Consider the following 26,405-nt stretch of genomic DNA (forward strand, 5'->3'; position numbering starts at 1 on the left):
ACACTTTGCTCATCTTGTACCTAAACCACTCTGCCAGAAGCACAGAAATAATGTAGTCTCACAACAAAATTCACCAACTGTTTTTTGTGTATACTTATGTTCAAATTGATGCATCGCATGACCCTCTTCTCATTTACAGCAATCGCACCAGTTTCAACATGGCATCTTTCAATATTGGCGGATATTCTTTCCATCACTTTTAACAGATCATATATGCCATCTCGTATCCATGTATGCTCATTTCGTGTGATTACAATGACGAGTTTTAAAAGAAAAACTTGCATTTTCTCACCATTTCCTTAATGTACTGACATTCCGCATTTGATCTTTCTCGAGCCCTAGTGTCCCAACGTCTTGGACTCTGCAGCTACAATTTTGGCTGTGCGTGTTTCCCGAGGTACTCTATTTATATACAAAGTTTCATGAAAATCGGGCTCTGATAGATACCTAGGGTTCCTTGTAAGCAATATTAAATTCAAAATCTGAAAATAGAATAATTCAAATCTCCAGTCTAAACAAATTGGTTTTCGACTATATGTAATCAAGAATTTTCTATTTAAAATAATGTATCCATTCCAGAATATGGTGGATACTTTCTGTTTTCTTGAGCGTAACAGGCTGTGCCTTGATGATCAACAGTGTTTGGGTCAAATGGAATTCCACTCCTGTAATGGTGTCATTCTCTGAAAAATCTACTCCTGTTTGGGATATTCCGTTCCCAGCTATAACACTCTGCAGTGAGAACAAGATCAGGCAATCCAGATTCAACTATACAGAGGCTCAGATTAGAATGTTCAGTGGGACCAGTCCACCAGAAGAGTAAGTATTATAACAGGTGTATTGCATGATCCTCGCATATAGGTAAAACAGAGGCAACAAGAGAAGTGAGTTGCTAGGAGAGGTCCGCAGGCAAACAAGAAATTTTCAATTCACATAAAGTGCTTCAATATGAACAAGAAATAATACATTTAATGATTGAAGTGCATATACATACAGTACATAATTAATATACAATTAAAAATTGTATTATCGATAGCACTTACATGCCATTTTACTTGTTGATGACTAGAGGCCGGATGTTAGGCAAAATGCCTATTCTTTAATATTAAAGATATGATAAAAAATAACGTTTCAAAGTTTATGTGGGGGGTTATAGTTTCGATTTAAGCCAATTTTATTTTGCCTATTTTGCCTATTTCGACCTTTACTGCCTAAATAATTGCTTTAGTGCCTAATGTTGCCTATTTTATGCATTTTCTTTAAAATAAGCCTTTATTGGGAAAATATATAATTTATACAACATAAATAAAGACGCATATACACGTATAATAAGTGTTTGTAAATACAAACACGTGCTATGTTACAATGTACATACTGGGTGAAATTCAAAGATATGCATATACTTTGGGAGGTGATTAATTACATCAAAAGAAGACAAAAAGTCCTTTTGTATTTTGTCGAATTCTGTGTCGTGTACGAGTCACAGTAGTGCCAACTTGGAATCGAAAATCAAATCTTGGCAATTGGAACGGAACAAATAGGTGTGCACATACGTTGAGAGGTGGTTTGTGGCATGAAAAGAAGACAAAAAATCCTTTTGCATGTTGTCGAATTCCTCGTCGTGTACGAGTAACAGAGGTGCCAACTTGAAATCGAAAATGAGACACATACTTCGACAGATGATTCGTGACATGTAAAGATGACAAAAAGTCCTCTTGAATGTCAGGAAACACCTCCCGAAGTATGTGCACACTTTTATGTCTCGTTCCAATTGTCTGGATTCCATTTTCAATTTTAAGATGGCACCCCTGTCACTCGTGCACGACGCGGAATTCCATAACATGCAACAGGACTTTTTGCCTTCCTTTGGTATCCATCATGTAACAGGTCTACTTTTGATATCACGAATCACCTCCCAAAGTATGTACAGATCTTTTAGGTTCACCCAGTATGTATGAATGCATAACAGGCTTAGTTTTTATGTGTACAATAAAATAAGATATTAATAAACAGGTATGTTTCTATATTCTTTGAACATTATCTATGACCTGAACCTATTTTTTAATGGTATTGAGTATTTATCTTCATTATTTCGAGTTACATTTCAGTGCCTATTTTACTGCCTATTTTTAAAATTTTTAGTGCCTATTTGCCTGCCTATTTTACAGGTTTTTAGTGCCTAAACATCCGGTCTCTATTGATGACATTAGAAAGACGTGTTCCATCTAGGCGTACGGAAAGACAGGAATTGAACTAATTTAGCATCACATGGCAATTGGCGGGTTGCTTTAGTTAAAAAATAATAAAAAGATCTTCGTTTCGATTGCCAAGTACAAAGGAGGTGAAACTAATTTCAAATACGCATTACTGAAGTAAATGGAACTCAGCAGCTCAGAGAACTATTACAATAGAGTCACCGCGTTGGTTCAGCGATAGATCACTCACTTCTTGTGTAAAGGGTTCGTGTATTGTACTCAAGCCACGGTTACTGAGGTTTCAACCTATTTTAGCCAGACTTATTATTTTTTTTTTTTTTTTTTTTTTTACAGAATTTCGTAATTGTTTCTATACGTATTGATTCTGACCTCATTTAATGTATTTTGAGGATTTTAGTAATAGCAGGTAGATTGGTACCAGGTCCTTATTATAAAAGGCTAAATAAATCCATAACAAATAATCCACTAGCAAAAAGAGATGGAAAAAATAAATTTTCCCTTTTGGAAACAGTGGGCTTAAATGGGTTAATATAACTTTTTTTGCAATAGATAGTTAAGACCGATATATCTCGACCAAGTTTATTTTTACATTCAATCCGTTAACGTCATCTTTTATAATTGTGACTTTACTTTCTACAGTTGAAACAAACGTGAATGACTACGGAATGCTTACACTTAGAGACTACATATAGATAATATATACAGCGTTTTTTGAAAATAACACCGACAACGTTTGGGAGATGATTCCTGACACCAAGATACGACAAGAAGTATAGACAAACCTGGGTGCACAAACGCTTCCTTTCGGAGTTATACTGTAGACTGCTGAAAACATGAGAAAATGAACTTTAAAGGTCCATAGCTCCAAAACTATGGAATCTACTGCAGTCGAGTCAAGACTTCACTTAGGAACTAATATGTGCCCTATCCAAAAATTCATATTTCAGGATCCTAAGGTATTTGCGCAACAACTTTTATAGAGGGGGTTTGGCTACGGGCATATAATTTCAAGTACAAGTACTCACCAACATGGACCGCAATTCCAAATCGTCGTGCAAAAAAGCGCTGAATGGCGCTCCAGGATAACAGGGATAAGTCATTAAGTTGGTCGATTGTTCTGCATCGATCTTTCCTAATGAGATCACGGATTTTGGCATTGTTGTCCTCCGTTTGCGCACTTGAAGGGTAACCGGAATGGGGATTGATCTTCAATGGTCATTTCTCCCTTTTAAACCGAACAAATCATTCGTACACTGCGTTTTACTAAGAGCATGTTCTTTGTAAGGTGTTTGCATTCACAACAGTTTCTACTGCGTTCTTGCTGAGTAAAATACAGAACTTTACAGCCGCAATTTGTTCGTAATAATCTGCCATTTCTTGGTGTCACGAATGCACTACAAACACACAAAGAACTGCCTGAAAAACCACACGCATCGTTATCAGCTGACGCCACTTGCCATACTGACTGAGGAGAGGTCCTTCCACAGTGTCCCAGCGGTGCAACATCGTACTACAAGGACACGATGTGTAGGAGTACGATTCAGGTTACTTTGGGTCCACCCCTCGTAAATAATTGTTATAGGCTACCTATTACAGTACCCTATATAGGTTACTAGTTTATAATATTACTTTGTGCATACCTAATATAATACCTATAGAACAGTGCTTTATTTTTTCTCTTCATTTTTAGGCAAATCAAGTTTGGCTACTTAGCCCTCTGGTGTTCAGGTATACGGTTAGTTCCTTACGAGAAGACGTATGGAAACGAAATTTATGAATTTCTTCAGCAGGTATCTTTTTCCTATAATAATTCTCAAGTATTGTAGGGAAAAGTAGTATAAGCACGTGGATGTTCTCTCATGTCCAAAATGATTGTCGTATATCTATAACTGTCTTCTTGTAAGAATATAATTTGATAATGATTTTGCAGGGTACTTTTAATACTGATACTATATGTATAATCAGGAAATGTATATTTGTGGTAAATTTCATAAGAAAAGAATTACAAATTCGAAAATTAGAATGAGTAAAACAAAGTGTTGCTAAATGGACAAGAAAGTTTAATTTTCGTTTTCTTGTTTTTATTTACTGCTCTTTTGACATGAAATTTTCCACATACATGTCTTTGTCGATTATAGACATACTAACATTATAACAAATACCGGTTGAATTCGTTATCAAATTATATTCCTACAACAACATATTTATAGACATGCGACAATAATTTTGGACGTGAGTGTACATACATAAGGATTCCCACCTATATTTTATAATAATACCAAACTAGAGTATCTTTTAGCCTAGCCAGCAAAATCGTAGAACGTAAAACTTCAAGATTTCATTTCAACATCACCGTTAAGTGTTCAAATAAAAGGAGATGATAATAAGAAAATGTCTGGTTTAAAAGTTACAAATCAAAATAAGTCGAGAACAAAATGTATACGTAAACGAAAACTCTGTGTAAATTTCATCGTGTGATTTTAACACAATTGTTGTATTCTGGCTATTCTTGCTGTACTTAAAAGTTAATGTAGCTATACAATATATATTTTACGAATTACAGAAAGAAATCAATATTATAAAATTGAAAGTGGCTATGTTTGTGACTCTTAATCTCTTGAACCGATCCACCGATCTCGATCAAATTTTCAACGTAGATGTGGTTGTGGCCTGGGAGTGTTTTTAGCTATTTATTTTGACGGTACAACTTAGGGAAGAGGGACAGAAAAAATAAGTAAAACTTAATAACTCTTGAACCACTCGACCGATCTTGATCAAATTTTCAATGTAGGTGAGGTTTGGGACTGGGATGATTATCATCATTTCACTTTGATGGTGGAGCGTAGGGGAGAGGGTGGAGGGGGAGATATACAAAAATCAATAAACATAAAAGTAAAAGTGACTATGTTCGTGAATTAATTACTTTGGAACCACCCGATCGATATCAATCAAATTTTCAACATATATGAAGTTCAAACCTGGAAAATTTTCTATCATTTCATTTAACAGTTGATCTTAGGGGAGGAGGAGAGGAGGAGGGGAAATATATGAAAATGAATAAAACTTAATAACTCTTGAACCACCCGTCCGATCTCGATCAAAATTTCAACATAGATAAGGTTCAGACCTGGGATGTTTTCTTCATTTCACTTTTACAGTGCAACGATGGGAGGGGGAAGATATATGTCAAAAAAGTAAAAATAAAAGTGACTGTCTTTGTGACTTCATCACGTTTTAACCTCCCGACCGATTTTAACCAAATTTTTAATATTGATGAAGTTCGGACCTGGGGTGTTTTTTGTCATATCACTTTGACGGTAGACCTTAGGGGAAGGGGAGGGGAGGGAACAGATATATAAAAATAAAGAAAACTTAATAACTCTTGAACCACCCAACCAATCTCGATCAAATTTTCAACATAGATGACGTTCGGGCGTGGGATAATATTTATCATTTAACTTTGACGGTGCAACGCAGGGGAGGGGGAGTCGGAGATATAAATATGTAAAAAAAAAAAAAAAATGAAAGTAACTGTCTATGTGACTTCACTCTTAAACTACCTGACCGATCTCGATCAAATTTTCAACATGAGATTAAGTTCGAACATGAGATGATTTTTGTCATATCACTTTGACGATGTAACTTAAGTAGAGGAAAGACATTTACAAATGATCGAAAATGGTCGATATTAGTGTCGAATATATAATTTTTGAGTCGCTGAGATGAATATAATCAAAATGACCAATATCAAGGGGGTAACAGTAAAAAGTGAGTGACTAACGAAACGTATTACTATTTTTTCTTAATTTAACCCAGCGAAGTGGGTAAATTGATGCTAGTCATTAATATTTTTACATCTATTAACACTAGATATTTGCTGGTAGTTCCGAAAAGTTTTGCACGATGAGAAGCAAGTGCGAATAAGACGTCTGAAAATTCACCATAACTTGTCCATTACCCTGTGAGTTAAGAAAGATGTTGGACACAAAACTTATGGGGTATTAGTTGCATACGCCGAGATACTTATGCTTGATGACGTCATTGTATCTTAAATACTTAGTTGTATTTATCAATTTTGAAGAGTAGGACATGTGATGTTGCAAGTTATTCAGGTCGATGCTGTTTCGGTGTTAGTTACGACGATATATTGGAGGGACGCACTCAAATATTGTATTGTCGAGCCATCAGCCGACTATCGTTATGGTGGATCTGATGCGAAGTTCCATGGCTAAAATAAATCACTTCTGTAACTCAAAAGGTAAACGCTCATCTGGGATGACAATGATAATTGAAGTGATTTCGTTACGGACCTACCTTCACTGAACTCTTAATATTTTGATTACCTACGTCGCCCACTTCGAAATTCAACGGAGATACAGGATTTCCTTCAAATCATCAGATTACAGTACACCTACGACATACAGAGTACCACAACCAGGGAAATTGGAGAGCGTTGACAGCTTCATCCCGAACCTAAATTTTAACTTTAAATCTGCAAGTCTTTGGTTGCGTGTGGCTGGATTGGGATGGAGATGTGTGGCTGTATCAAGTATACTTAGTTTTATTTCTTTGACTTCAGTAGCGGCTCTTTAGGGAAGTCACATCAGCAGAAATTAAACTGTTATGGCTTCAAACTCGGGAACAAAACTTACCTCATGTTCTGATTCTTCATAGTTTTCTTCTTATATGCAACGTAAGTTTTCTTGCCTTAGTTTGAAGCATTATAACTTTTAAGTTTTACTGACGTGATATTCGTCTAGCCCTTTGGGGATCTTATGGTACATTTTGTACCATACGAGTTTTTCATGGTACATTGCGTTATTTCTCTTCTATTTGAGCTTTTTCGTCCGGGTTTTTCTTTTCTTTTCTTTTTTTTTTTTTTTTTTTTGTTTTTCAAGTCCAGAGACATTGTAGAAGACATTACGTATGGTTTCAGACCGTCCTGCGTCCAGACATGGGAGGTGATGACGTCATAATCTTAAAATGTATTTTTTCCCTTTTTAAGCCTATGTTCATTATTTTTTGGCGGGCTTATTTTTGAACGTAGAAGATTGAAATTTTGCACAAACATTCAGTCCACCGAGTAGTATTTACCAGATTTTTTGTTCCGATGTCAGTGTTAAAACAGGGGGCAACCAGAGGGGCAAAGGGTTTAAAAAAAAGATATATTTTTACCCCAAAAATCCCGTTTTTCGTCATTTTTCCGCCTCACATACACGATAGGACCACGTGAGTCATACCATCTGAAAGGCCGTTCCATTCTGAAGAGAACGACGGTCGAATTATTATTCTAGGGTAATTAGGGTCGTCTCAGTGAATTTTTATCCAAATATACTTCTGTATAGGGTAAAAGTGGGGCATGGTAGGGAAATTTTTTCTGGCGGGCCTATTTTTTCACGTAGAAGATTGAAATTTTGCACAAACATTCAGCCACCGAGTAGTATTTACCAGAAGTTTTTTTTCGATTTCTGCGTAAAAACAGGGGGGTCCAGAGGGGCAAAAGTTGAAAAAAGGGAAATTTTGCCCCCAAAAATCCCTTTTTCCAGGAATTTCCCGCCTTAGATACATGATGGAGACATATGAATGGTACCGCCTGAAAGACAGTTCTATTCTGAAGAGAATGATGGCGGATTATAGTTCTAGGGTAATTAGGGATGTCTCAGGATTTTTTTCCCCTGAGATCATAGTGTTTTATGGTGATTTGGGGCATTGTGGGAATTTTTGATAAAAATTCTCCCGCCCTTACTATTCAAGATAGAAACTTGAAATTTGGCACACACATTCAGTATACCAAGTACTATTTATCAGATTTTTTTTAGATGGCTACGGTCACACATGGGGTCCAGGGGGGGCCAAAGTTCGACAAAAAAAATTTTCCCTCCGAAATTTTTACTTTGGCAATTTTTCCCCGCTTCTGGTATATGGTATGAGCATGCAAGTGGTATCATTTGAAAGCCAGCTCTATTCTGAAGAGAATGAGGTATGAACCATGATTCTAGGATAAATAGTGACGATGCAGTGGCTGCTTGACTGAAAGTCTCAAAAATAGCCCAAAAAGCCAAGATCTCCAAAGGGCTAGAGCCGTCATTACTTGATTTGGGAGATTACTTGATACTTGATAAAACAGTTAGTGAAAAGTTTGAGGTTTTGTGAATATTATATATAAAATGTGATGTATTTCAGATTTATCAATTATAATACGGTATGTGCTACACAAGTAGATTTCAGAGATTAAATGTAGGTAACAGTCAGTAAACTAAAGAATAGTGGCCACCTCACTAAATTTCCTCGCTCATGCTTCTTCGATTGAATCATATCACGCTGTTGTTATTACGGGAACATTTATTTACGAAATATGCACAAAATTATAATAGGCATTTCCGGAAAACTTTGTATCAAAAAAAAAAAACTCACCCCACGAGCAAACTACGTCTATGATTTTCTAAATGAAAAATAATTTATACCGTATTATAGGTTTGTTGATGAAACATTTAGTTATTAAATATGGACAATATTGCCAGAGTTCTTTCTGTGAAAATCGACCGAGAACCCCTCCAAAGAGTAGGGATACGCACGAGACAAGTCGAGACAGAATTTTTCTCACAAAATTCGAGTCGAGACAAAGCTCTTCCAATAGAGAAACATACACTTTTCGAGTCGAGACATCGCTTTTACAGCACATTTTCGAGACGAGACAGCCTCAAATCTTGTCTCGTGCGCATCCCTACCAAAGAGTAAACTATCCCTACTGGATATTTAAGGGGGCAGACTACTAAATATTTTTGAAAAGCTAACAAATTTTCTTTTGTCCGTTTTCCGTAAGTGAAAAGATATAATGAAATGTAACTTACCACAATAATAGATAATGTTATTGCACACTCGAAAATATGAATCGAGAGAATTATCAGTGTTGCCATTCATAGAAATTACAGTGTGTCTAGAATTTAGGTTAAGGTAGCGACTAGAAAAATGAACTCAACGGTAGTTGATGACTTATCATGTTATCTTGGTTTCTTGTTAACTACTTTTTAAATAATATTTGTATAATTTATAATTAATTACATACATAATTTATTACAAAATAAATAAGTTGTTACAAAATAAATACAAACATTATTTTAAAAAAATAGTTAACAAGAAACCAAGATAACATGATAAGTCATCAACTACCGTTGAGTTCATTTTTCTAGTCGTTACCTTAACCTAGATTTTTGGGTAATTGAAATTCTAGACACACTGTAATTTCTATGGATGACAACACTGATAATTCTCCCGATTCGTACTTTTGAGTGTGGAATAACATTATCTACTATTGTGGTAAGTTACATTTCATTATCTCTTTTCACTTACGAAAAACGGGCAGAAGAAAAATTGTTAGGTTTTCAAAAATATTCAGTAGTCTGCTTCCTTAATGAAGAATGATCTTAGGGTAGGCTACGAATCTTTAGTTCCATAAAAATTCGTTTTAGTCGATTTTTCGAAAACTATTCATGATGATTTATCTTCAAACATGTCATGCTGTTCAGCTGAACGATATTTATCGATCGATATAAAAATAATCATCTTTGGGCATTTTTATTATATATACTATGTTAGAATTTTTAGTACACTTTATTTATACAAATGTTCGTTATTAACAACTCCAAATAATTTATCAGAGCAAGTAATGCAAGGGGCATGTCGAGAAAAGGCCAGCAAAAAGAAAACTTTCATTATTGATTCTATGCAAGTACATACGTTGACTAATTTTCCAAAAAGTCACCTTGAAGCTCCCAGCATTTATAATATGTAGGAGAGTGGCACAAACTTTTGTAGACCCTCTGCGTTGAAATCTGCGGCCGGAGATCAGCCAGTCGAGAATTGGTCATCTTAAGACTTCACTGCCATTGAAACGTTGCGAAGCCAGTCAATTTTTCAGGTGAAGAAACGAAACAAAGAAAGAGAAACATCTTTAGAGAAGAAGTTGGGACTGTATGAAGGGTGCTTACAAACGATGACGTTATCGTTTTTGCGGTTCATTTGTATTAATAGATCACTGTCGAATACAAGTTTTATGCATCAGGATAAAGGGAGAAAAGGGGAAAACTTACGGTAAGTTGTAATGCAGAAACATTAATACGGGAAATTTCTAACACAATAACTTAATTTGTTCCGTAACATACGAGGTGCTATGCAGATTTTCGGGACTGGTGCTACCATCTGGAAAGTAATAGTAGTAGAGCTTTGCACCGATAGGTGGCAAGACTAGCATATCTGATGAGTGAGAGTGCACAGTTTCATGCAGTTGGGTTGATGTCTTGTTTCCACAGTGCTTTTCATGATACTTTGTGTGTGGCGATTTTACGATGGATCCGAGAATAGAACACCACGTGTGTATCAAATTCTGTGCGAATCTCGGGAAAAGTGCTACAGGGACCTTTGCAGTGATTCAACAAGTGTTTGGGGAACACAGCATGACAAAAAAAGGCGAGACAGATGAAGAGCAAAGTCAAGAGGCATGTTCATCGTTTTCTTTGATATCAAGGGGATTGTGCACAAAGAATTCGTCCCACCAAACCAAAGAGAGTGAATTCCACGCATTACTGTGACGTTTTGCGACGGCTCCGTGAAAACGTACGGAGACGACGGCCCGAACTTAGGCGACAAGAAACTGGCTGCTGCATCACGACATTGCGCCCTGTCACACCTCCATGCTCACTAGGAACTTTTTGGCAAAAAACAACATGGCGGTTGTACCCCACCCACCGTACTCGCCGGATTTGGCACCCTATGAATTGGCGCTATGCCCAAAACTGAAAAGCATGTTGAAAGGCCGTCGGTTCAACAAATGTTTCGTGCGGGTAACAAGTATAGAAAATTTGTGAAACACTATGCATTAGAAAGTGGTTCAAGGGTACAAGTATCGACCTAAAACTATTAAAAGTACTATGGGACGTTATCACATACAAGACATACACGATCTATTGATTACCAATCTTTACTTCAAGTTTTCACAAAAATGTGCAGGAAGATTGATCAGTAGGCCTACCTTCAAGCCTAGATAAACCAGTTTTAACATTTACTTGGGTGGAGTGTTTATCGATGGATCTCTGCCATAATCCACTACGGAACGACTCGAACGCACTGGAGAGAGAGTAGGAGCTAAATCTTCTGCTCCTAGGATGGATGATGCCTCCGTAGGCTCCAACGTACTAAATCTAGACGTTAATTTTGGCCTGAAAACTGATATAAAAACCTACCGCATCAAACCTTTCAACACGAAAACGGTTCACACTATGATCAGTACGTTAAATCTTAAACTTTGAATTTAAATGTATTTCCATTAATGCTTACAGATTTGTATTGAGTTTCTTGTGATAATATAAAATAAACAAATAAAAAGAAAACAACATAACACTGAAACATCTTAGGCACTCCTTCTATGCTGTATTGAATATCAAAATTTTAAGAAACAATGTTATTTGTATTAAGCCATACCATGTCCTCTCTATCTTACTCCTAAATTACAGAAAAATCTATGGTATAAAGGAACATTGCTAAGAATTTCAGTGCATTTAAATCCCTAAAAACATCAATTAAGCATTTTATTATTTTGTTTCAGGTAGCATATGAATGCTCAAGTGCTGTGTTCCGCTGCGTTTGGAGAAGCTACGCTGTTAACTGTTGTAAATTATTTTACCCAATTTTTACAGAAGAGGGTTTGTGTTTTACTTTCAACATGGTCTCCCCAACTGAGCTATACACCAAAGAAGTGTAAGAGTGCAAATATATAGTACCTATAATAGAAATGTAACAATAAGAAGGAGGACAGATAGGAATCTCGAACATGGAAAACGGATGGCTCAAGATATACGTGTAGAATGATTACGCTTACCTCTCTTATTTTCACTTACCTGCTGGAAGTCCATAGGTCAATAGTGAGTGAGTCCATCATGGGCGTCCAGAATGGCTCCGACACGATGATGTATAGAGACGACATGACATGACACGACATGTGCTTTTGAATGACCTTCTGGGCTATGGAAACTCATCACCTGCGATACGTTGGCAAAGTTTGTCAACTGTACCTAGGTAGTTGGCGGAATTCTCTGCTGTTTAAGGTGTCGTGCAAGCGTGTTCATTGGGCGAGATATCAAGAAAACGAGCCGATCAAGGGAACTGTGGAATATCGTGTTCTTCTAAGAAGTGTAGGACGTTGAATACCACATGCAGCCGCGCCTTATCCTGTTAAATCTATTTTTGCATATGACCTACAATAAAGGGATCATACATCGTTGGCTAATCAATTGACAAATCTATGTGGCAGGTAACTTAATGGCATCTCATACCGTAACGGCTGCTATGGTGATGCACAATACAAGTATCAACCTACCTGTTGCCATTGTATTGGCAGACACGAATGCGGCCACCATAATACTAAAGACAGAAGATGGATTCGTCCGTGAAGAGAATGTCATGCCATTTAGTTCTAAATGTGCGACTTCGTGGCATCATTGTAGTTAAAAGAAATCGCAGTAATGTGCGATGTACAAATGTGCCCCTACCCACCAAGCAAGTCGAACTATTCACTGAAATGGTGGGTCCCCAACAAATCATAAAATTCGTACACTATTGTTCAGGATGTGGCTGTCTGATCTATCATAGCTGTGCGTAAATTACGTCCGTGGAATAATGCGGCCGTAGAATACAGCACACCGTCGTGCATTGGGTTCCTGATACAATCCGGTATATATTCGATTACTGCTGCTGCATTCCGTCCAACCAATATCCTGAAAAGATAATTATTAATCGTGACTATAATACTGCAATCCTTCAAACTTACTGGAGAAGTCTGCTGGAATCGCTACTGTATTCCATGATGAGGCATTGTTAGACACCTGGACACACGCAAGCAGTGTTTCTTTCGGAAACAATGTTGCGGGGGGCACACTTACTATTCCGGGGGGCACTGCTGATACTATTCCATTTATTACTATAGTATAGACGTATTATTTTGGTCTCCTCCGGGGAGTATTCTCAGAGCTCCGGGGGCAGTGCCCCCCTCCCAAAAAAAACAGGTCTGGTAGAAACACTGCACGCAAATGCACACTCGGCCCGCTATTGACTGGGCTGATGATGTAGGCCTCTGACCTGCATGGCATTGCTGTTTCCAAGAGGCATGAACCAAAAAGGAAGGACATGCATTGCGGAGCTGTGATGTTATTAATTTTACTTATCTTTTATCCTCTACACATTATGCAAATGTGGAGTTAATCTAATGCCTTCTTCTTCATGTTACATTTTTCATATGCAACAGTGTATTTACTTGCTATACACAATAATCTATAATGTTAATTGTACTGATTTAGTACATACAATTGAATTATGTTGTTGTTTTTAACGAGAAACAGGATACATGGAACTGTTTAAGTTTCGGCTAAATTAGGGTTGTGGTTCACAGATAGCAATGAAAAGTTAAATCTTTTCAGCCACAAATGGTATGTATAGGAAAGAATATTGAAGTACTGAATCCGGTATGTTCCTTTGTATGAACGTCCACTGTATCACGATAGAGTTTGAAAACTTTTATTTAAGTGATAAATTAATTGGTCTAATGATATTTTTGAAAGGTGGTTAGCAAAATTTAGACATTGTTTCCCAACAGATGAGACAAACCGTTACATTATGAACAAGGGAGCACTGTAATACGTACACTTATGTCCAAAATTATTGTAACATGTCTATAAATATGTTGTTGTAGGAATATAATTTGATAACGAATTCGTCCGGTATTTCTTATAATGTTAGTATGTGTATAATCGGCAAAGACATCTATGTGGTAAATTTCATGTCAAAAGAGCAGTAAATAAGAACAATAAAGCGAAAATGAAACGTCCTTGTCCATTTAGCAACATTTTGTTTTACTCATTCTAATTTTCATATTTATAATTCTTTTCCTATGAAATTTACCACAAATATACATTTCCCGATTATACACATAATGTCAGTATTAAAAGTACCCTGCAAAATCATTGTCAAATTATATTCTTACAAGAAGACAGTTATAGATATGCGACAATCATTTTGGACATGAGTGTACATTCCTGATCCTAAAGAAACCTAATAATGGGACAACAGAGAGTTTTGCCCTGAAATAATAGTTTCGACAGATTCGTACTTCTCCCATTCACTTTACTCATCATATTAATTCTTTCCTCATCATTCAAATGCATTCATAATCCAGATTTAAAATGACTTTTTTTTAAGTCATACGATTATGCTCTGTACGCTAAAGGGGACAATGATTAAAGCAAGTGGATGATGATGATGATGAACGAATTGGTGGTATGATAAAGTGGGAGGAAACGGATGTACCCTGAGAGAACCCACGGACACGATGTTGTCCACCACAAATGTACTTAGCTGGAGATCGAACCAGAGGTGGGAGATCGCACTCCACCATTGGGCCGCCACCCTGCCCCTGATTCTTTACAATTTCCAATTGGCTGCTAATTATGCTTCTATAGTTGGTTTATTCAGAGATAATAATAATAAGAATAAGAATAAGAAGAAGAAGAAGAAGAAGAACGAGAAGAAGAAGAAGAAGAAGAAGAAAAATAATTACAAAATATGTTTGTGAACATCAATTAATCACTTTCGAGAGAGTTCATACCTTTCAATTTTGAGCGAATTCTGATCTAGTGTAACCGCAGTGTAGATCGTGAAGCGACAATATTGATCAAAATAATACTGTGCTATACAGTAGATTTCCTCTGGTCGAAACTTCCGATCGGACAGTCGTAACCGAAGTCTGTCGTAAACAGACTAGTAACCAGTGATGCCAATCTGAAATGTTATAAAATCCCATCTCGAGAGGCAGAAATTCCCACTTTGCTCTTGAATTTCCCACGCTATACTAATAACAAAATTTTCTAAACTTAGGAAACATGAAGAGTAAAATTAGTGCATAAAAATAGTTTTCTTCAATATATGAGTGAATAATTCAAAACTTCCGATCGTCTACGTTTATCCAAAAACGTTTATGAACAAGTATTTTCCTTAATTAAAAGAGAAAGTTGGAAATGCTGATGAAAATAAGTACATTTTTTGTGAGTTTAGTATTTTCATCACGCTTTTATGCTATATTCTTCTACTAAACGTAATTAAACTAGATAAACTGTATTCTTCAGTTATTGCGTATGGAACGATTTGGAAGTTGGACGTTTCGCGGTTTATTTTCATCCGTTAATTCTGTTCTTTTCTTCATTTCACTTTCTTTAAAAAAAATAGAATAGAATTAACGTTCCCGGGATTGTTTTTGAGATTCACAGATCACTGCATAAATCACTTTAACACTAAGTTAATTTTATAGTAAAAAAAAAAATCACGATTAGCATTAATTTCAAGTATATTAGACAATTTTGTTGGCATCAGTGGAATAGATATATAAAAATCCCATAAATCCTGCCAATTTTTACGAAAATTCCCTTTATCCCATTTCTTGAAATCATTTTCAAAAAATCCCATAATATGGAATTTTTCCTACGGGTTGGCACACCACATAACTCGGCTAACAGTAGAGTATTAAACAGATTTGTTTCTCTAGAAATTTCGTATAGTTTTTTTGAAAGGTTGTCATAGAATAAGTTTTTCTAGCTTTAAATAATTTTAAATTACTATTCTATCTCTCATACCCGATTAGAATCTCTAATACCCGAAGGCATTAATTTTTTTTTTCAAGTTAACGGTAGGAAATGGCTGGTTCCTATCCGAAGGTGGTAAAAGATAAAGATGTTGACTCTTCTGCAAGAGGTACTACTACGAAACATACAAGTTCAGTTCTAGTTTCTAGATTGGCGTTGTTTGTACACAACATTCTTTCCTCCACATTATTTATTACAAATGTTTCAGGCACCATAACATAAATACATCTTGGCCTACGTCTGCAGGATGGAATAGAGAGAATGGATACCCTCCGCCGAATTATGATACCGTCGATTATCCCTATAGGACACTATCTCCAGGAATAATGGCTGGAATTGATCTTCTTCTGGATATGTCACCGGAGGATATGGATGACACATGTACTTTCCAAAATTCAGGTTTTAAGGTAAGAATTCATGTTACTTAGTATGTATGCCAACAATTCATGTAATGAATCAAAACAGTGACGATACATTTCAGCAACAGCACAATACAAAAATTGCCTATAAGAAGGGCACAAAATACAGTAGAACACCAATCATCCAATAACAGCACGCAAAATACAGTACTGCTACTTTAACAAATATTTTATATTTATATGGCGCTGCTTGGTTGTGCGCAACACTTCTCTAGCGCCGTTAGTGTGTCGCTACTATGTCATGATGTCAAAGTAAATGGAAATTGTATTAGTAATGATGTGGCAACCATTTTAGGAGTAACTGGAAATTGTTTCAGAAATCTTGATGCGGTAATCCTCGATTCCAGCGTTTTGCATTGGCCATTCCATTCTCTTTTGAAAACTTAGTTGTCATTACTCGTACAATTTCTAATCACTCTGGTGATATACTATTCATCACTACGCAGTATTATTGCTCATCTGTATATAATGAGCGAAGTAGTCAGAATGTCATCATCGATTCACTGGAAGTAAATTCGATGGCAAAAACATCTAGTGCTGAAGGAAGCAACCATTTAATTCCTTTTTAGCATTTGCTCAAGCATTACTGTTTTAACAATCGTAAAATTTTGTTTGTATGAAGACTGAATCCATTCAAGTCAGAATTGGCTGCCTATTTGATCATTACGTTCGTTGAAGTAGTGGACTTTTTGCATTCATTTCGTGATTCGCTTATTTGGCATTGAAGAATAATTCCATTTAAATAATAACTAAAATAGTTTTAAAACTTTCAATTTCAACCGTCACAAATAACACCATGTCATTAATGGTTAACAATGTAAGTATCTTCTTTGATTTTTGATATTACAGTAAATCTGTGCCTAAACAGACCTCGAATATACTTAATTTAAAGAACAGTATTTGACTGATATAGTAGGAACAGGTCCGTAGCGATCCCAAAAATGTAAGGGGGCCCGCCAAAAATTAGGGGGGCGATCCAACCATATTATAGTTCATCACCATATTATAATGCATTTGCAAGCCTACCGTGAAAATTTTAGGAGGCCCGACTCCCGTGTTCCCTCCGTTGATACGGGTCTGAGTAGGGAAGGGAGAAACAATGTTGAGGCAAAGAAGATCGATCTGATTTTTAAAATACACGGCGATGGTTACGATTGTGATATGGAAATGATTTGCACACAAAGCAACATTGCGAAACTCTGGCTACATTCGTGACACTTCGTGCGCACGCCCAGCTTCAAGTGTCAGTTTCAATCAGTTCTTTGTGTATTGCTGTGTTTTTTACTGTTTTTTTTAAGTAAGTTGCTCTCTTCTGGTACATGTGGTTACGCTAAATATACAATATCAAGTGTAATATCCCATTTTAAATATTGTTTATATCAGTATTCCCGATTTAACAGACTTCATTCAGATTTTATGAACACCCTTTCTCCCCAATTATTCCTTCAAATAAAGGGTTTACTGAATTCAAAACTTTTGATCTGATTGGACATGGTTAGTTGTGCGTCATGCTCTGTAAAACTACCTTAAAAACGAATTTCAAGATACTCATAATAGAAAACTCAACGAAAAACAAAGAATGTATACATCGGGGCAGCCTTAAGGGCTCTTTCCCCAACAACTGCTTCTTTTCACCCCCACAACCCTCGGTTAGTCCTCGCGAGCGTGTAAGCTGTCATTGCTCTCAGTGTTGCCGTACCTCCAATCCACTTGTATAGTTAAAGTCCGGCAAAATAAGGAGAAAGCTTTCCTTCCTATTTTCAGTTAACAACAACATTTTTTTTTTTAATATTTTAACTAGGAAAAAGGAAAGAAGGAAAAGGAATCGAGGCAACATTGGTTTTTAGCCAGAAGGGATCATAAATCTCTACCACGTGTCGCGGAGACTAATTAGCGGAAGGTTTAGAGGAATTGACAGAGTTTTCAGAATTCTTGGAGAAAGAGCTCTCTAAATATGACCCAAAATTTGGTTTATATTATAAAGAAATGCAGTTTTGAATATATTTTACAAAGGGTGTTCAAAAAGTTTTGCACAGTGGTCTCTATTTTTTTTATTTGTTGCAGGAGGAGAATGAATTCTTTGTGAACATACTTGGAACATTTAGCTATAAGTTTGTATATAAAGGTATTTTCTTTTATTTACAGGTGAGCCATAATGGACCGTGAAGTAGATGTCAGGCTGCGACAACGGTCGGTGATGGAGTTCCTCTTCAAGACCGGCGATGACTCTGCCACATCGATTCACAGGAAGTTGCTCCCTGTTTATGGGGAGGACACATTGGATCGCAGCAGTATCCAGCGGTGGTTGCAGAGGTTTAAAGAAGGTGATTTCTCTCTACTGGACAATCCACGATGCGGTAGACCATCGACGGTAGTGAGTGATGTGAATAAGGAGACCATTAATCAAATCATCCAAAATGACAGATGTGTGACGACACGACAGCTTACTGAAATGACTGGTTTGTCATTGGACAAGCTGCGACATGCCATCAAGACCCACAGACAACAGCTTCAGGGTAAGCTCATCAGGCTACACCATGACAATACCAAACCCCATACAGCCCTTGTGACGCAGGAGAAAATCACGAAAATGGGTTGGAAAATTGTTCCTCATTCTTCCTACAGTCCGGACTGATTCCGTCTGATTTTTTCCTCTTTGGTCGTCTGAAGGCCTACCTGCGCGGTAAAACATTTGATAGTGAGAAATGTCAAGCGATGGTGTAAAAGTCAATCTCCAGAATTTTACCAAAGTGCATTTACATCATGGAAAGAACATTGGACCAGATGCGTCACAGCTGATGGAGGCTACATTGAGTAGGCTCAGTGTATAGCTAAATGTTCCCAAGTATGTTCACAAAAAAAATCATTCTCCTCCTGCAACAAATAAACAAAAATAAATAAAGTCCACTGTGCAAAACTTTTTGAACACCCTTTGTAATTTAGCGTATAAGCTTTTACATGTTTTAAGTTTTTATTTCGAGAGGTCTTAGTTTGATCATTTGAATTTACTAAATTAAGTAGCAATTATTACGACATATAACACAGTGATGACAACAATTTCGTTTCAGATTCTGTTACATAGTCCTGACACTTTCCCACAAATAGAGCAGCAATTTTTCCGTATTCCTTTAGGTAAAGATGTTGTTGTTATCGTACGGCCCAAAGTAATGACGACCAGTCGAAATCTACGTAGTTATTCTCCAGAAAGACGCTACTGTTATTTCAATTCTGAACGTCAACTGAGGTACTTCAAATCCTATACTCAGTCCAACTGTCTATTGGAATGCATGACCAACCAATCCTTGGAGACATGTGGTTGTGTTATGTTCTACATGCCGCGTAAGTAGTTATCACTCTTATAGTTTACTATACTGAGGGAAGATTTTTTTTAGTATTGATACTTCGTGGTGGGTGTAGCACAAAGTTCAAAATTTCACCTGACTCATAACAAATTTTCAAGAGACCCACTTTTTTTTTTTTTTTTGAAAATTCCCAATTTTTACAGAAGTGGTCCTAGATACTCTCCCAAAGATATGTATCAATGTACCCATGTCTTGGATTCCAATTATTACACTTATAATAAAGTCAATAACCTGCCATGTAATATAATTTATTGGTTACGTTTTTGTAATTTTTACCCATAGAAAAAAAATAGGCAGACTAATCGAAATTTACAATGGGTCCTAACATTGTAAGACAACATTTACCAATTATTGTTTTGTGACCATTGCCAAATTTAAAGGCTGGTCCTAGGTACCCCTCCCAAATTTTCAAAGCAGTGCACCAATGCACCCATATGTTATGAAAGCAAATGCACTCCTGTACACACTCATATAATAATATAAGCTAATAAGACATAACCAAAGATGATAAATTAGGTCAAAAACATCTGAAATTTTTAATTTTTGGATTTTTTTTTTTACCCATGAAAGGGAACGAGATGAATCACCAAAACTTACAGAGGTACATACACTGGTTCTATACTCCCTTATCAAATTTTTAAATTTGGCAATTTCCAAAACTTAATAGGGTGGGTCAATGTATCTCTCTCGAAACTCAGGAGTGGGCCAAAGTACCTATATCTTAGGAAAGGGAATAGATCTCTGTACCGATCCATATAACCATGTAATGTAATATGACTTCACAAAAGAGTATAAATTAGGTCAAAAACCTACAAAATTTAAATTTTTCGCATTGTTTTTTTACCCATGAAAGTGAACAAGATGGACCACCCAAACTTAAGGAGGTACATTATCCTGATCCTACGCTACCACACTAAATTTTTGTTTTTGGCAAATTTCCAAAATTTAGTAGGGATGGTCCTAAGTACCCGTGTCAAAATTTAGGGGATGGGCCAAGGTACCCCTGCCAAAATTTAGAAGGGTGATCCTATGCACCTCTGGCCATGACAGGCAGGAACCATGGTCCCTGGACCTGGGACATAGGGGCACAAATGTGTCCCCTTACTACTGTGACTCACTTGTAGAGTGCTCACCTATGTTACGAAGGGTCCCTGGTTTGAACCCAGTGCATATGAGTGTTTGAATAGTATTTAGATTTACTTACTACAAGTTTTATTTAAAAACAGTAAATTTTATGTGGGTGGAAGGTGTGAATGAACCATGTTAGAAGTTTCTATTGATCTGTTTATATGTTGTTAGTTTTCGATGTAATGAAACTAGTGTAATCAGGAAAATAAGTTACCCGTAGTTGCTCGTAGTATTTCTGCTTGTTATAACTTTTTATAAGGTTCAATATTTACTGGAATCGAATTTTTATAAGATAATAATAAAATGGAGTATACTATTATGACGCCATCTTGGCTTTGATTATGGTAATTTCTTTTACCGTACTGATATTACTTCATAGCTATTCTCGAATATAATTATGCGTACTTTAACAGGAAAAGCTACAATGATTTTTTGAAGTGAACACTCACCTCCTCCCGCCAGCTCAGCGCAGGTTCGCCGGTTTTCCGAGGTTCTTCTATTTCCTTCCACGTTCTCATTTCACAATTCTTTTCATGATCGTTCACTTTCATTAATAATTCGTGTCTTGTAGTGGAATGGAAACAACAATAACGTTAAATGAAAAACTATTTTGTACCATTTCTTGCATTAGTCAGAAAACGGCAACATTAACAAAGCTAGAGTTACATATATCCTTGCTTTCTGAACGAAGAGTAAACTGTCCGTGTAATAAGAAATTTATTGTTTCCCTTTCATATATCAGACCCTCATTTGTATAATGGGACCCATACACTTTCAGTTTCATTGCGCAATTTATCCTGTGTGACGTCATAACTGAATGATAAACTGTGTGAACTGTGCATATTAGCCAGGTTCTCATACAGTTATTTTGTCTGGATAACGTGGACTTTTTTGTAACGATAAACTGCACAGTGAACTGAGGGAAACGGACAATTCTCTCAGTGGACATCCTGCTTGTCATGATAGGATCTAGTAAAAAGGAGGCCTTGCTACTTTTCATTGAAGCGTGCTGCCCATTCCCAGAACTAGACGTGGACGTTGAAAACCCTCAGTATTCCAATAGGAATGAAAAAAACTGCGGCGTACGATGCATTAGTCACAAACTTAAAGCTATTGAACCCGATGCGACGCGCGATACTGTTGTTGAAAAGATAAACAACCTCTGGTCAGCCTTCAAGAAACAGTTGAAAAAGGTGAACGAATCAAAAAAAAAAAAAAAAAAAAAAATGGGGACCAGTGGTGATGATGTACACGTATTTCAAGGAACTAATGTTCCTGGTGGCACAGGAAACTCCTGCGTCCAACATGTTTACTATTACTCTGTAAAGTGATTTTATTAAGGACATAGACGATTGAGGCATCTCGTTCAGCAAATAGTGATCTGTTGGTGACAGAACGCTTCTCTGAATATACCATTCCATACCCATAGTTCCCGCTTTTTCTCTTTCTCTGGGTTCTTTCCGCTAGTAATGAGTCTCCAATTAAACAACAAATACAGTAGCTGTATTTCTTTTGTTACTCATTATACTGTGATAACATTATCTTCTTGCTGAGAGAAGTACACTGCACGGAATAATCACTGTCGCACGTCTACTGCTTTGAGAAGATGTACATTGAACAGAAAATCTGATGCACATGAAACTGATACTGCTTTATAACCTGAACGTACACCACCACACACTGCTCCTTAATAGTACAAGGTCAGTCATTTCAATTTGCCCGATGTGTAATGTTAGAGCACGATTTTACAATCTGAGAAAAGCAGAGAGAAGCACAATGAGAATAGAAGGTCAGGGTTTGGGAGGTTTAAGAGTATAAGCGTTGACAGTATTCGCATAGACATCCATTCATGAGTAGTATACTTGCAAAACCATCAATTACACTATTGATATTCTTCATTGCTTTCCACTATTGTCTGTTACCAGCGTAATGTTATCTGTCAGTTCCCCTCAAACGGAGAAAATGAAAAGTTAACTACCATGCTACAGAGCATCCAGTTGGAAATGTCTCGAATATACCATTAATAGCGTGTATGTAAGTGTTCTCAACGACGGATAATGTGTTACGGAAGTGTTATCAACGATAGATAATGTATACGGAAGTGTTCTCAACAATGGACAATGTATAGGGAAGTATTCTCAACGACGGGCAATGTATGCGGAAGTGTTTTCACCGATGGACAATGTATACGAAAATGTTCTCAACGATGGACAATGTATACGGAAATGTTCTCAACAATGGACAATGTATACGGAAGTGTTATCAACGATAAATAATGTATATGGAAGTGTTCTCAACGATGAACGTGTTACAGAAGTGTTCTCAACGATGGACAATGTATACAAAAATATTCTCAACGATGGACAATGTATACGGAAGTGTTATCAACGATGGACAATGAATATGGAAATGTTCTCAACGATGGACAATGTATACGGAAGTGTTATCAACGATAAATAATGTATACGGAAATGTTCTCAACGATGGAAACGTACACAGAAGTGTTCTCAGCGATGGACAATGTATACGGAAATGTTCTCAACGATAGACAATGTATACGGAAATGTTCTCAACGATAGATAATGTATACGGAAGTGTTCTCAACGATGGACAATGTATACGAAGTAGTTTTAACTACGATTCCACCTGTGTATTTCGAAACACTTACAGAAGAAATTACACAAAATCTTTACTGTAACGTTCCATAGTTATTCTATGTATCACGGATGATAAAAATAAGTAAATAACGTGTAACAAATTAATTGTTGGTTAAATTATGACAGAAAAAGAATAAGAGGAAGCCAGAAAACATGTGAGATATGATATTCTCCACCACAAGGCAAATAGCCTGGGACAAATAGCCTAGGTTCTAGCCCAAAGACTCTTCACATCAAAAGTGAGCACTTTACCATGGAGTAACCGTGCTCTCTTTTTTGTAATTCGAGTAGCAACTGAACTCGTTGAATATGGAAATATGTATACGACAGAACGCATGTCGGCGCCTGAAATAATCATTTGGGACATTTTGTGTGTAAAATTTTTTGTTATAATTAAGATATTTTCTTCGTTGATTGTTAGGAGTTTAAGATCTTTGTTCACCATCGAAACTTGATCTATGAGAGACTTAGCTTAATTTAATCCAAAGAACATGCACTCCCAGGTACTATCGTTATTCGAAATCTGGTCTCCTGTACAAAACGCAAGTACGCCAATCATTTAGCCACTAGAAAAATCTATTGCACACTCCTATATTCAAACTTGGATTCAATACAATTGGTGTAAGTATAGGATGTAATGATAGCGAACTTATTAATATTGATATAGGTCTGCAAAGACACATAGAGTTATGTAATCATATAAATTGTAATATTCTTGTTATTTTACAGGTAACTTCAGTACTCCAATATGCTCTTTCCAGAAAGAACAATGCATATCGTTCGTTCCGGGTAAGAAAACTAACATTTAGAAAGAATCGTGTACTATATAAAATTTAACTTCACCTATTAGTCTATTGAATATCACATTTCGTTTTTTTAACAAGAGTTTTAATTCCCATCCGAGGATGGGCGGCCCGTAGAAGGCTATACCTTCTCTGTGACCAGAGATATTTTCTAGTTTATGGAGCGTTAAATGTGTATAATGGTTGCAAGCAGTGTGATACTATGAACTGAGGTAGGTGAACTATAAAGGAGGAAATACTGCAGAATTTGATAGATAATTTGTTAGATCTGATAAATGCTTCTTTAGTACATGAGGTCTGTAGTAGGGGAGAGTTGGGCAATGGCGATCACCTAAGAAAAATGGGTTATTACGTAGTTTCATTTGCAAAATATATTGAAACAAATTTGTAAATACGTACTCCAATCCTTCTACAATAAGTGTGTAAAATAAAGAGATGATCATTCTTTAAGTTCGGGAACACGATGGAAAAAACTCAAATTGCCAATTTGGTCGCCATTCCCATCACATGTTTGTAATGGCGATCAGAGCTCATGTTCCCATCACATAGTTTCATAGGCAGTTCAAGTTTTTTTTTTTTTTTTTAAGCTGCACCTTCGAAAGACTGAGAAATGTCAACTAAATGTTTTATTGACGTTTTTTAAAAGATACGTCACAGATATATCCATGTGGTGAGTCCACGACAGTACAGTCAGCATGCACCAACGATCCACAAAGGTTACAACGATACCAAAATGTCAGTGTTTGACTCAGGTAGGCGTATTGCCTATCTTAAGATTAGCCTCTTTCATAATTTTTGGCTGGAGAAGTATTCCAAATGTTTGTTAGGAATGGCGATCGCCATGATGGTAAACCGATCACGTTGATCGACATTCCCAACATTGCGCCATTTTGAAAATTGAGCTGGTTATACTGTAAAACGTAGTTTATTTGAAATATAACTATGTGTCGTGCATTAGACGTAAATATAACTTTTTATGAATCTTAGTAACTTCAAGATCTTACAACTTAAAATTGTACGTATCGTGAGTTGAACTATGCAGATCCTATAAGAAAATCAACAAAAACAAGTTTCAACACGCTGTAGACTTCAGTCTTCTCTAACAACTTCCTTGACAATACACAAGAAACCCTGCTACAAGAGGCAGATGGCAGCACTAGTTTGACTTCTCCTCGGGTCACGCAAGAGGGCAAAGTGGGCTGATCACAATTCCCAACTGATCGCCATTTCCTTCCTCTCTCCTACTAAATATGGATTGCGGTGGTAGATACGACGCTCTGGATTACATAGATCTATGCCATCGGTGGTTCGTATATAGCTAGAAGATGATCCTGTGGTGGATAGCCATGGCGTGGTAAAGCTTGAACTTGGCTAGAAGCTCATGGACAATTGGATGTGCTAGATTGGTGCGTGTTTTGGTATAGGACTGGCGTAGATTGTAAAGGTGTGGTGAACGAGTTGCAAATCGCACAAGACGATATATTTCAGCAGTGAGCGTATCGAAAGCAAGAGAATAGGTCATACGTAAGGCGTGTCGTCCGAGAACTTTTATGTGCTCAAAGAAAGTCGGGGCTGCCGATAACCAGGTGAGATGACCGTATGTGATTGCTGCGCGTACAAAGACTTTATATATAAGTAGAAGAATTTTTGTATTAAGACCCTACCTGGTTCCTTTAAGGTTGCATAATAAGTTCAAACGGAGGCTGATATTATCTTTCTGTTGTATGAGATGAGGCTTGCAGGTAAGATGTTTGTCTAAGGTTATACCTAAGTATTTGCGATTGTTTTGAAGTGGTATTGGAGAGTCCAAGAGAGCTAAATGTAAACGTTCTGAATTGTGATTGTTACAGTATTTATGGTGCTTGAGCCCCAAAAAAAACTCATTTGGATCTTGTTTGGATTTAGCTTCAGCTTCCATTTCACACACCATGTAATGAGTCTTTACATAGCTGATTGTAGGAATAGATTAATGCAGTCCACAGAAGAGCCCAGCGCTAAGTAAGCAGTATCATCAGCAAATTATAGTGCATATAGTGGAGGCTGAGATTGAAACATGTTGGCTCCATAAAGAATATATAATAGAGGTGGCAGAAGTGATCCTTATAGCACACCAGCACTGAATTAAAAGATGTGAGACT

General features: G+C 36.7%; 1 protein-coding gene across 2 annotated transcripts in view; it reads left to right on the forward strand.

Annotated features, from left to right (window-relative positions):
- Positions 1-26,405, forward strand: part of LOC145664773 (pickpocket protein 28-like) — a 66,767-nt gene that overhangs the window by 20,327 nt on the left and 20,035 nt on the right. For both annotated transcript variants that reach the window (XM_081731722.1, XM_081731723.1), the window contains 6 exons: positions 580-819; positions 3,907-4,006; positions 11,818-11,969; positions 16,107-16,305; positions 19,386-19,656; positions 24,194-24,253. In XM_081731722.1, the coding sequence (XP_081587848.1) occupies positions 580-819; positions 3,907-4,006; positions 11,818-11,969; positions 16,107-16,305; positions 19,386-19,656; positions 24,194-24,253 (1,022 nt within the window). The remainder of the gene's footprint in view (positions 1-579; positions 820-3,906; positions 4,007-11,817; positions 11,970-16,106; positions 16,306-19,385; positions 19,657-24,193; positions 24,254-26,405) is intronic.

Source organism: Thermobia domestica, chromosome 11 (assembly GCF_964235325.1).
Source record: "Thermobia domestica chromosome 11, izTheDome1.hap1.1, whole genome shotgun sequence".
In the NCBI taxonomy this organism is placed as follows: domain Eukaryota; kingdom Metazoa; phylum Arthropoda; class Insecta; order Zygentoma; family Lepismatidae; genus Thermobia; species Thermobia domestica.